Source organism: Myiozetetes cayanensis, unplaced genomic scaffold (genome assembly GCF_022539395.1).
Source record: "Myiozetetes cayanensis isolate MyiCay16 unplaced genomic scaffold, myiCay2020 scf5-8, whole genome shotgun sequence".
Classification (NCBI taxonomy): Eukaryota; Metazoa; Chordata; class Aves; order Passeriformes; family Tyrannidae; genus Myiozetetes; species Myiozetetes cayanensis.
This window is the reverse complement of record NW_026087742.1, coordinates 27,530,253-27,543,355: the sequence shown is the minus strand read 5'-3', so window position 1 is coordinate 27,543,355 and position 13,103 is coordinate 27,530,253. Positions and strand designations below refer to the sequence as shown.

Sequence of the window (13,103 nt, the reverse complement as noted above, 5' to 3'; positions counted from 1 at the left end):
TAAAATAGCATATTTGCTCTTTCAGTGACCCCTGTGAATGCCTGTTTGCAGGGATGTAACTGAAATGTAACACCCATTTTTCCTGAGGCACAAAAAGGAACCAGATTGAGTTTCCTCTCTCTGAGGTGTGCTGCCTTTATGGCATATGGATGGATCAAAGTGCAGTGAAAACTAGTGCTAAAACTAGGCTGAAACAAACAGTATTGTCTTTGAATGGAAGATATATAATGAAGAAAAAAAAAGGACCTCAGTTACGGATATAGTTTTCCAGCAAAAACTATCTTTACTAAAATAGATTTTACTAATTTTTCTTTTCTTACTTCCTCTTTTTTTTTTTTTTTTTTTTTTTTTTAATGTAGATTAAGTTATCTCTCTCTGGCCTTCCATACTTGAATTGTTGTTCTGTGTCTTTGTCACACTTGCTTTAGACTATGGGCACCTTAGGATGAGAACAGGAACCAAGGAGCATGTGGGATTCTGCACTGCATTTGCTATAAAGCACAACGCTCAGAGAGGGGACCAGTACCAATAACAGCAGTGAACTCTTTTTCTCCAAAGCACAGCTCATCAATAAAATAGTCAAGTGATCTCTTTGCCTGGCAACACCTCCCCCATTCTTCCCCCCATCTATTTACTGCAAGAATCTGAAGAAAGTGCATCTTTATACAATAGGAATGTAAGAGCACCTCATGGAAAGACACTGTGGGTCCCATTAGTGACAGCAAACGATGCCAAATTCCTGCTCAGGAATCTGCATTCTGCAACAGGAGCTTCAGAAACAGAACCTCTTTTACTCCTCTCAAGCCTATTATGTTTTAGTCCACAGTTATTTAATATCACAGTGAGTTGAACTGATGGTGAATTCTAGCCCAAGGAATTTTAATATTAAATTATTTAAAATCAATATAATATATAATTATGAATACAATTATTTAATATAATAATTTAATTACTGATGTATATTAATTATATGCTTGATGTTTTAATATTAAAATATTAATTAATATTTTAATGCTGAGTGGTAATTCCCAAATATTTCAGGTGTGGTTCCCTAGCAGAACCATCTAATGCTGTTGAAAGGAAAAGGGTATCCACTGTTCTTCAACACAGGAACACGCAATGAGGTCCTTTCTCTTCTCCTGTGGCCGTACTGGCACTTCCTGCATGTTTTTGTGACTGTTGATTTACTAACACAAAAGAAAAATAGTGCTTTTTTCCTTTTTACTTGTTTATGCCTTGTTAGCAATTCAGAACATGTCAGAGAGGGCTTCAGTGTATAACAGGTTTGGCAACATAAGCAGCAAGAATATGTCACTAGGACCGGAGAGGAAGATAAGGAACAGAAACTCTGTGGCAATTACACATTAACTTTTCTCACTGCATCTCATGGCCTTTGTCTGAAAGCTTTCCCATTTTAGAATGGTGCAATTATGTCTAGAGAAAAGAATGTTCCATCAAAAACAGTTCAGCATCTACAGGTCTTATTTTCTCTTATTTCCAGAGACACCTAGTACAGTCCAGAACGATAGCAAATGACCTTCATGTGTTCTTTTAACTATTCTCAATTGATTCCTTAATTTCATCTTGCAACTATTTTTTTCTGCTTATTTGCTCTTTCCACACTAGATATTCCACTTAATTCTTTCACCATATTCTAGCAGTAGGATCTTAACTGCTCTCCTTCTTCTTCACCTTCAGTGATCACCACCAGACATCTCCTCCTCTGTCTGATCCAGGAACATAGGATACGTAGGAACTTTAGGTGTGCAGACAGTCCTGGAAACACTTTTCATCTTGAATGTGACTCCTCACTTTCAGCAAAGAGAAATCCATTAGTTCTGCACAACATAACAAGTGTCTCTGACTTGTCCTCTGTAGATTTATGCTTTTCAGGTATCCTTCAGACAGCTGAGGAATTAATAGCAACAGTAGAAGCTCTTCTTGTAATATCAGTCCTTCTGTGACCACATCTCAGCTACTGCAGGTAGAAGACAGCCATGCCAAAATACCCCACCACACAGCGACTACACCTATGTAACTTTCAACCATTATCCCGTAAGAACCGGAATAAGCTGGAAGACAAAAAGAGATTGCCAGCTCCCAAGAAATGTATGAACACTCAGCTATGGCAGGTCAAACAACTGGTTTTCTCGAAGTTACACATGTTTTTTGAATACCCAAGCATTGGTGTTTTGCTTTCTTTGGGGTTTTGCTTTCTCCTGCCTAAGACACTCTACTGACCAGAAGCCTATCAACCAGAGGCCGTGGCTGCCCTGTGGTCTCTGTAGATACAATGCAATGATGCATTTTGCTTAGTCACAGGGGTGACTAAGCAAAACCTGGGAGACAAAGGAGAGGTAGACAAGACAGGAAAAGTGCTTCAGTAGCACTTTGTCCCTAGTACTTGCTGAGGTTCTCAGAAATTGCTTCAGGACAAGGTTATGGGGAAGAATAGACTTAGCGATTACCACGAGATTAATCGCGCGGTGGTATGTACGTCACAGGCCCTTGGGAATAAAGCAAGCTTCTCTGCATACCAAGCTGATAAGTGAGCTTACTGTAGGTACTAAGTTAATTAGTAGCAGTCAGGGCAGGAGGTTGAGTAGATAGTGAGATGAAACAGGGGAAAGGTGAAATGCTTCCTAGAGGGGGGACAAGAAGATACTGGAAGAAACAAAGAAAGAATTTAAAAAAAAAGAAAAAGGAAATCCATGGTCTTAACTAAAGAGATCTACTGTTAAATGAAGGTCCCCACAGCATGACTGAACAACAGAACAAAAAGCTTTCCATAAAAAAAAAACTTCTACTGCACATGAAAGGGAGACAGTTTGGGATGGCAGTATAAATGTCCTTGTTTACTCTCCCTGACTTCAACACCTTGTTTAACAAACCCTGCATAGTGATGTCTCAGGCCTTTCCAGAGCCCCTCTGCATTTTCTGAATCTTTTCATCACCAAAGACTTCTTGACTCATCTGTGTGATCATTTTTTTCTTTTTTATGGATTCCCATACACTGTAACCAATGACAGTCTGAACCAGTCCATGGAGAGAATCAAAACAACAGACAGATTAAAATTTCAGAAGTCTTTCAGAAATGCCAAAAGGTCTCATGTAGAACTGTGTTGCTAGAAAACATATTGGAAAGATTAGTTCATAGTAATTTATCCTCCTTTTTATCCTTAGACCCACAAAGCACTCCGTATAAAATCCATAAACATATTCAACTAATGCATTCACAGCTGCATTGTAGAGTATCATTGCTTTATGCATTCAGGTAAATGAATAAAAATAATTCCTAAAGATTCAGCACAATCATTCATGAACTCCATGGGTAAAATCTACAGGAGTGACTGAACTCTGGACCTCTACAGAAATAAACTGAAATAATACAAGCAACAATTAATGCAGCAGAGACACCTATAATTTCTAGCCTTTTTCATCCTGATATTTCATGCCTATGTCTACTAACATTTTTCAAAATGGTGCCCCAAGAATGTTTTCACCTTTCTGACTTTCTCCTAACTTAGAAAAAATATCGAGACCCAAAGCCTACTACCCACAGGAAAATGTGCAGACAAGTGCCTCAGCTCCCTCCACACAGCATAAAAAAGCATAAGTACCTTCTGTAGGTACTTACAAGGAGGATTCAACAATGGTCAGATTGTTGGGGGGGTTCAGCAGTAGTCAGTGAATGTACCAGAGCTGGGAGTTCCCTAAAGTCATCAGGCTGAGCTGGAAATCCCTGATTTAACTAACAGGATTTGCTAAGTACAAGGTGGGTCTTAGATTCTACACCTTTCTGTGGGACTTAATCCACCAAAGAAGGAAGAATTTCTTTCTGCTCGAATGGTTTGGGCTGACCTGGTCAAATGACAGCCACTGCAGCTCTGGAAATTATCCACTCTTCCTCCCTTTCCCTCTATCCCTCTAGCTACACATTCCCATTGCTTCCCTTTAATGCAGAACTAGTGGTTGGATGATACTTTGGGTACTAGATTCAGACCACTACATTCACTCTGGAAAAATGTAAATACTTTCCCAGTAGCTGAGTTGGCTGGGCTGGCTCAGAAAGAGATCAGCTGAGCACTGAATCAAGGCAAGGACAGGAGGGCATGCAGGAAGAATAATTTTAATTGCCTCCTCAAATCAGTCAGATATAAATTTTTTATCTCTAAGGAATGGTTCTAACAACCACCAGCTACACTGGTTAGAAGGAAGTTGATGTTAGTACCGACACGTGCAGATTCCACCATGGGTCAGTCCTTATTCCTGTGACAAGAGGCTGTGAAAACAGTTTTGTCAAAGGCAAGATGTTCTCAACATCAGGCAACTCTGAAATGGAAATTATTGTTTCAATTTAAATGATAGTCTTGCAAAATGACATGCTACACAGCAGAATCCTGACTTCCTCCCCTTTATGTGGGTATTAAGTCTGCCATTTTCAAGGAATTCTCTTGAAAGCAAAGAATGGATAACAATCAGAACTAAAGGTCCTTTATCTGTCAGCCGGCAAAAAAAGGCAATTATGAGGAGAAAATATTCAAAACATGAAAACATTGACAAGTCTAGGCTGGAAGGGCAGATGATCTGGTCCAACCTCTTATTCAAAGCTGGGCCTTAGACTCAGCTGTGTCTTGAATATTTCCAGCCAAGGGGATTTCTCCACTTCTGTGAGCAAGTAATTGCATTTTGCTGTTTTCAGGTCAAAGACTTTGTTTCCTTATATCCACAGACACCCTTTTTGCTAAAGCCTCTTGTCATGTCACCATGTACCCTCATGAAGAATACCTCTCTCCTCTCTCTAACTAGTTATTACTCTGTAGTAACTACTATAACTACTTACTACTCTGTAACTACCTACTACTATTGGAAACCTGTAGACACTCACTACCTGCCCAAGCCTTCTTTCCTTTAGGCTATACAAATCCAGCCTCTTAAGTTGTCAAAAGTCTCCAACCCTCAAATCATCTTGGTGGCAATTCGCCAGACCATATCCAGTTTTTCAGACCATAACCAAACTGGGGGGACCAGAACTGTACACAGTATTACAGGTGTGTCCTAACAAGTGCTGCATAGAACAATCCCACCCCTCGATCTGTTTACTACACTCTTACTGGTGCAGCCCAGGACACAGTTTGCCTTCATTGCTTCAAGGACACACTGCTGACTCCTGTTGAGCTTCCTGTTTGTCATGTCCATCAGGGCTGTTTCAGCAGAGCTGCATCCTAGTCAATCAGACCCCAGCCGGTACTGCTGCTTAGAATTATTCCATCCCGGCATGACTTTACATTTATTTTTGATAAACCTTATGGAATTCTTGTTGGCCCAATCTTCCAAACTAAATACTATTATAAACATCTAGCAGTAGAGTATCTTCCTATTCCAGACACACATGGGCTGCAGCCAGCCCCTGGAGGTAATTCATGCTATAGTGTTTGAGAACTTCCAATGAAATAAGCACTGCTGAGTTATTCTATAGGCAGTCTGGAGAAATCTCTGGATGAGTAGCCCTTGTCCTTATGGAATATTTCAACTTCCCAGGTATCAACCTGGAATAACAAATTGCTGAGATGAGAAGATCAAGGAAATTCCTGAAGTTTGTGAGAGATAACTTCTTGTCACAGATAGTAATACACCTAAGGAAGATGCCCTCCTAGACTTGCTATTTGTGAATAAAGAAAGACTTATGGGAGATGTGATGGTAGGAGGCTGTCTTGGCCACAGTGATCATGAAATGGTTGAGTTTAAAATTTTCAGTGATACTTGTTGAAGATGACCACCTGACTAGTAGGCACAAAGAAAAAGCAGAGGCATTTAAGGTGATTTTTGCCAAGTCTTTAATAATAATGGTAGACCTTGGGCTGCCCAGTCCCCTGAGTTGGAGGACCATGAGTGTGGGAACAGTAACTTTCAATTTGTGAACACCGAAATGGTAAGGTAACAGCTGTATCAGTTGAATGTTCACAAGTCCATGGGGCCTGATTGGTTTAACCCCAGAGATATGAAGGAGCTAGGGGATATCATGGTAGAACCTTTCTTGATCATCTACCAAAGGTCTTGGGAGTCTGGGTAGGTCCCTTCTGACTGGAAGCTAGCAAGTGTTATTCCAATCCACAAGAGAGGTGTGAGGGAAGATCTGGGGAACTACAGACATGTTAGTCTAACCTCATTACCTGGAAAAATTAAGGAGCAGATCATACTGGGTGCTACTGAAGGGCACTTCAAGAACAATGCAATCATCAGTCACAGTCAAAAGGGTTTCACAAAGGGAAGAAAGTCCTGTTTAATCAATCTGATATCCTTTTACTATAACAACACCTGTCTAGTGGATGAAGGGAAGGCAGTGGATGTAAATTTTCTGAATTTTATTAAGTATATTAGTACTGTCACCCTGGGGGTGCTGATGGGCAGCAGCTCAGTGTGAGTCAGCAGTGTGTGCCTGGGCAGCCCAGAGGGCAAACCACGTCCTGGGGAGCATCAAACACAGCATCACCAGCCAGTCAGAGGGAGGGGAACATCCCACTGGGCTCAGCGTTGGTGTGGCCTCACAAGGAGTGCTGGGTGCAGTTCTGGGCCCCACCATTTCAGAAGGATGTGAACATCCTTGAATGCTCCCAGAGGAGTGCAAGAAAGCTGGTGGAAGGCACGTGTTGTGAGGAGCACCTGAGGACTTTGGGCTTGTCTGGTTTGGAGAAAGGGAGGCTGAGGGGAAACCCCCTTGCTCTCTGTAGCTTCCCGAGGAGAGGAAGAGTAGAGGGAGGCGCTGATCTCATCTTCCTGGAATCTAGTGAATGGGCATGTGGGAATGGTTCAAAGCTGCGTCAGGGGACATTAGGAAACATTTCTTTACCAAGAGAGTGGCCAGACACTGGAACAGGCTTCCTACAAAGGGGGTCAATGCCCCAAGCCTGTCTGTGTTTAAGAGGTATTTGGACAATACCATTAATAACTGGCTTTAACTTTGGTCAGCCCTGAAGCAGTTAGGGAGTTAGTTGGGCTTGATGATTGTTGTAGGTCCCTTTCAACTGAAATACTCCTATTCTATTCTATTCTATTCTATTCTATGCTATGCTATGCTATGCTATGCTATTCTAATTTTCAGACATACACTAACAGCTCAGATAAGAGAAGTAATTCAGTAGTACCTGTTCTCTTGCTTATCAGTACCCCTCATTCCCAGATACATCAGGGAGTAAAAAGGTTTCTAACTCAGCCCTCTGTGAAATAATAACCCATTAGCCCCTTTTTTCCCCCTTTGTTTGTAAAATCAAAGAGGACATAAAACAACATTTGACAAACAGCAGTTGATCAGGATAGAAAAATTTATAGTTCTACCTTTTACAGAACTCATAAATAGATTTATGTGTGGGCCATGTGATGTGGGCTGGGCAGGCAGTTGTTCCTGCTTTGTGAGGCAGAGTTCAAGATTCCTTTGCTACTCAGGAAAAAAAAAAACCACAGAATTTTCAGGGCAGTTTCTCTCATTAAAGTAAAGCAGACCAAACAGACACGACACAGGTAAGCACTCCCCCACTGCTCACTCCGCCTTCTTTCCTAATGAGTTTCCTGCTTTTGTGGGACAGACCGAGAAGAGCTGCGAAAGAGTAGAAGGTGTGTGATCGTCTGGAAATTACTTTGGATTCAGAACCTGGAAAAAGGAGATTCTACTTTCCCATTAAGAATTCTTACAATGGGATCTTCTCATCGTTTGGTACCTTCCCATTTTCGGTAGTTTCCAACTTTTATTTTCAAAAGAAATCTTCATTGTTTCCCTACAAGAAGCTCTAAAGGAGGAAGGGAGAGTTGTAACTGGTGTCCTATTCTTGGGTCAGAACGGGAAGCAGCAGTGCACATTTTTCCTTGTGATGAAGAGAGAAGTTAAACCATGACTGCTCGTACCTACCGAGACCTCTTTCTGGTAAGTATAAGCCAAAAAAGAATGTGTTTCTTTTGCATGTATGCATTTAACTATTTTTGCTCTAACAAGGGGACACATTCAGTGTGCAGAAGCACACAATGTAACATGGAACTATATAAAACTGTATATTTGTTTGGAGATACATATTCATAAAAAATATGCCCCTTGTGTCATGCTTTTTTCCTTCAAAGGGGTCTTCATCAAAAGAGTGGGATGTATGTAGGTTAGCACAATACATGCAAGACAACTCCTTAATTATGGTATTCTTGAATACCACAGATCCCTGGTATTCATTCCATATTGACTCTACATAGTGAAACTGCAGTGTCTTTCACTGAGATGGGGTTTGGAATGCAGGACAGAAAGGGCTCTCATGTTTGAGACTGGTGCAAAAATAAGCACATCAACAGAAAAAGAACTGAGGATATAGGCAAATATTCAAACTGTGCCTGCACTTCACAAAAGCACACATACCCTAGCTGTATCCAGAACCTAAAGTAACGTTATTGCTATAATGCTACACTGAAGTTAGATGCTCAGTTTGCTGGGGCTGACAGGCCCATTAAATAAGGCTGCTTTTCTTCCGGGTTCTGAACGAGTATTTGAATGTTCATTATGCAATGTACAAATGTCCTAGAATTAACCCTTAAAGTTATTCTGTATTTCACTTCCATAGTAACCTCAAATCTGCATCCCAGACTGCTCTATTAAACCAGATCTTTTTAGATATGCCTGGCAATAAGTGCTTAGGGTCTATTTATGCATTTCATGTCTTCCAACTGTGTGTCCAAGCTGTTCCCATTATTCAATATGCATTCACACAGGAAATTGTAGTACATTTACATTGGTGTGCATTTATGTGGATTTCCCAGACTTATTATATATGTGCGTAGTTCATGTTCTCGTGTCTTTTGCACTAGTATGTATGTTCTTACTTTGGTCATGATACTTATAATGTATTTATATTCTCATGTTTCATGTTAAAAAAACTGTTCCATCTTCCACAGATGTCTGTCCCTTTAACTGCTCATCTGTTCTCAACTACCTGCTACCACCATCTATACTACCATGTTGTTAGAGACACGCTGGAAGAACATCCGTCAAACCTTGCTGCTTCTTTTCACTGCTGCTCTTCTCATTGGGGTCACCATGCTGGCCATTTCATCTAACATCAACCCAGTAGGCTATTTCTTTCTAGGGGTAGGGGGAGTGTGCCTGGTCGGCTATTTGCTGAGTGTGTTTGTTGAGTGTTACCTGAGGAATCAACACCGACATGATGCAAATGAAATACCTCCAAACAGTCGAAGTCAAGCAGGGTAAGCAGCAACCTGGTTATTGCTCTTTAATCCTCTCACCTCAGTCATGGACATTTTACATACTGTTTTGCTGCCCTTCCTCTGAGGCAACAAACACAGACTCCATTCCCAAAGACAAAAGTTATTTTCAGGTTGTTTTCCTTCATTCTTCAGGTAGAGGTTGCAAATATCTATGCCACGCATCTCCTGCATCTTGTACACTATGTGTTTTCTTCCCCCCGGAAACTGATTCACTAAAAATTTCCAAGGTTAAACAGATCCAGGCCCAGTTTTATTTTACTTTGAGTAATCGAGGCTTGCCAAACAATGACTCAGACAAGGAAAAGGAAAAAACGCTGAAGCAATACTGAATCTTATTTGGGTTTAGTTCTATAAAACTTATCTCTAGAGCAACTGTTCCTTGGCGAACTTTTTAAAAGAAACCTGTAACTGAGTCTGTTTCCAGTCATAAAATCCCAATTTGACACTAATAAATCCTGATTTTGAGAGGCTCTGAATACTTTTTGGCTTCATGTACATTTGCAGGTTCTCAGTATCACCTGATTTAACCCTTTTGCCTACTATAGTTGGCAAGTTTGACTTTATTTTTATCTTTGCTTCCTTGTATAATCCAGGTGATCATTTTCCACATCCATAAATGACTTAACACTCTCAAATACAGGGCCTGTGGGAGGGGAAAAAATGTTACTATGTGTTTATTTTTAGAAAGTCTACATAAAAAGAAGTCTATATTGGGCTCTGCTAGCTTGGGGGCATACTAGAAGAAAATTAGTATCCTTATATTTAAAAATATGATCTGAAAAGGAAAATGTTCCTCAAGTAGCATTTTTTCTTTGCAGATAATTCTTCTCAACACAGAACAATTAGTCCTTGTTTAAATGAAGTGAAAATATTAATTTTTTCCAGTTCTTAAAAAGAGATGAACACTGAGCTAATGTATTAAAAAAGCAAGGTTTTATTCCAAGAAATAATCAGTAGTAGTTAATAATTCTTAGTAATAAATTTTAACTGGTAGGAGATTTTAACTGAGGGACATCAAGCTAAGCCTAGGACACTACACTGAACAGTGTGGGTCACTTCACTTATTCTGGAGAGTGTGGGAAAATGGTCAGATGAGCCATTCTCTATTCCAGTAAGCAAGACATTAAGTTGGCTGGACAAGTGAACTGATCTAGGGACAGAATACCCCATAAAGCAATACCACGTGAGATACCCTGTCTCAGTCCATCTATTTGTTGATTGTAGCACAGTCCCTGTACTATATAATCTTTGCTGTCTGTCTCTGCACAAACTAAGCAGTAAAATAACCGATGTAACTGGCCTTCCTCTCTTGCACAAGGGTGAATGCTGCCTATGAAGCGCCCACCTATGAGGAGGTGATGACCATGTCAGCTCCGGCAATATGGACGATTACATCCAACCCAGGCCCAGTGCCCTCGCCGCTGAGCGACCCTCCTCCTTACAGTGTCGTTATCGAATCCTCTAGCCAACAAGAGATTACGGTGGAGGCTCTCCGAGTGTCAGTGCCACCAGACACAAGGCCCACCTCTGAGACAGACACAGGCTCCAGGATACAGCTGCAGCTAGTGTTGCCCCCAAGACCGCAGCGGTTTGTTTCGGACATCCATGAGGACAGAGATATTGAAGACAGGTTTGAACCACTAGAACCACTCACTCCACCACCTGCTTATGAGAGTGCCATCAGTGATGAGGTCTTTGAAGATACTTGCCCGCCGTCTGCATTAGGATTAATTTCACCTTCCATGAATACAGAACCAAAGCCTCACCCTAATACAGAATGATCCTAGAAAGAAGGTGAAAGGGTTGAGATTTTTCATGCCTGAAACTGTAAAAGTTTGTCTCACCATTCTTTGAAACAGAGTTGAACGACAGACACAGCTTCTGATGTCACTAGAATCTTTTTGCACAAAATAAAAATCAATGCAATACCACAATGCTTTGACTTGGCAGATACATAAAGCAACTGTGAGGAAAGCTGTGTTATACATGGCAACATTCTCAAACTGAAGATACACCTTTATGGGGGAAAAGAGTAAATCATGAGAAGAGACAAGGTTATCAAAGGACCTCTGAAGAAGGACTGTAAGATGCAGCCAAAAGAATCTGCCTGAGCAAGGGGAAGAATAGAAACAGCACTAAGCATGTTCTGCCTGTGCATTACAAACAGCAATATTGCTGAGAGCTGTGTGGTCATCAGCCACCCTGAAATCCCTACAGAGAGACCAAGCCTGCACTTCCCTGAGTTGCTGTTTTGCAGCAACAAAAAATGTATGGTCTGCGCTGTTTGTTGCTGCCCCTCTGCCACACCTGCGCCACATCCTCAGCTGAGCTGCACTGGAGCATGACTGAGGGGAGGGTGGCTGTCTGCATCTGGAAGCTGGTACCACCCCATAGGTGTCACTTAAGGTTGAAAAGCTGAAGGCAAGCATGGCACCATGAAATGACTTCTCTTCTTCACAAGGTTCTCACCCCACACAGCCAGTGGTGTACAAGAGGGGGATAAGTTTTCCTCCTGTAAGAGAGACCAGCAGTAGGATACATACACAGATAAGCATCCTCTGCCTAGATCAGTAGTCTTGGTGGCTCTACAGCAGGGTGTGTGTCTCTGCTGTACTACAGCCCCTAACAGATGGCTTGAGATACTTTATTGTCATCGTGGCAAGGACTTGCACAGAAAGGCCAGAGCTCCTGCAGTTCTCTATAACTGAGTTCACTGTACTCAGCGGCTTCTCTCTGGACTCTGGAAAGGTCCAGTCTGTCTGCCGAGGCCAGAGCTGTAGCAGAGAGCACCTGAGAATAATAGTCCCAAGGCATAAGTAGTCTTCATCATGATGGCTCTAGGCTGGAGCCAGGTTTTAGCTCTCACTGATCAGTGATGCTGTGCAATCTCTTAAAATGGGTGAGTTAAACTGATAACCTCTGCAGTGTCAAAGTGGTCAACAGTATCCAAAGAGACATTCATGTCTGGTGAATGTCCAAATGAAAAAATGAAAATAAAAATGGTGGTCTGAATATTGTCATGAAGGAGAGCAGCAATCATCACAGCCTTGCTCGTGTGACTGCATCATCTTGAATTCCTATGAGGAACCATCAAACCACAGCTAGAAGCAAACAAATTATTTCTTATATTTTGATTCTTTATAGTTCAAAGGGAAAAAAAAAAGACTCTCTATGTCATTTATAAATAAACAGGACTGCATTAAAAATTCCTGGTGGCATAATTTATATTTCCTCCCAAAATGACCACTCCACAAAGCCGTGCCTTTGGCTCACATTCTACTTATTTGATAATCTTGGCTTAGAAAAAGGAGACGTATTCCATTTCTGAATGTACAGCTACCTCACTTTAATATCATTGGTGATGAAGCAGGTATGATGCCTCTATCATAGAAGTATTGTGAGAGACAAATACGCTGGTAGAAGCAATGTGATTTCTTTAAAGCCAATCGCTACTTGCATTTCCCTCCTCTATCTCCAAACAGAAAAGAACAAACCTCACTAAAAAGTGATATGGGTAGACAACATAGGCACAGGAACTTTGAGTCTTAAACTGGGCAACTCTGAGTGCATCAAACTGCCAGGAGTGAGGAAGAAATTGAGGTAACCACCACAGATTAAAAATTGGCCAAAACAAAGACCAAAAATGCCACAAGTTATGACCACTTGGATTTTGTCTTCAACATCTGTAAGGGTTTTCAAGCCTTTGGACTTGTGTTAAGCTTTAGCATGTGGAACTCCTGTACACCAGGGAAGCAACCATCTGAAGCTTTACATGAGGTTTTTGTAAGTCCTATGAGGAACAGCTGTGGGAGCTGGGGTTGTTTAGCCTGGAGAAAAGGAGTCTCAGG

The 13,103-nt window shown here is 41.3% G+C and overlaps 1 protein-coding gene across 2 annotated transcripts; it reads left to right on the top strand.

Annotated features, from left to right (window-relative positions):
- The first annotated feature begins 7,504 nt into the window (after nucleotides 1–7,504).
- Nucleotides 7,505–12,461, top strand: TMEM139 (transmembrane protein 139). 2 transcript variants are annotated; one of them, XM_050331787.1, is made up of 3 exons: nucleotides 7,505–7,918; nucleotides 8,926–9,234; nucleotides 10,574–12,461. In XM_050331787.1, the coding sequence occupies exons 2-3, from the start codon at nucleotides 8,987–8,989 to the stop codon at nucleotides 11,034–11,036; spliced, it is 711 nt and encodes a 236-aa protein (XP_050187744.1). In that variant the 5' UTR covers nucleotides 7,505–7,918; nucleotides 8,926–8,986; the 3' UTR covers nucleotides 11,037–12,461. The 2 variants fall into 2 exon arrangements, with proteins under 2 accessions (XP_050187744.1, XP_050187745.1); XM_050331788.1 differs by lacking the exon at nucleotides 7,505–7,918 and having other exon boundaries at nucleotides 7,929–9,234.
- Nucleotides 12,462–13,103: the final 642 nt, after the last annotated feature.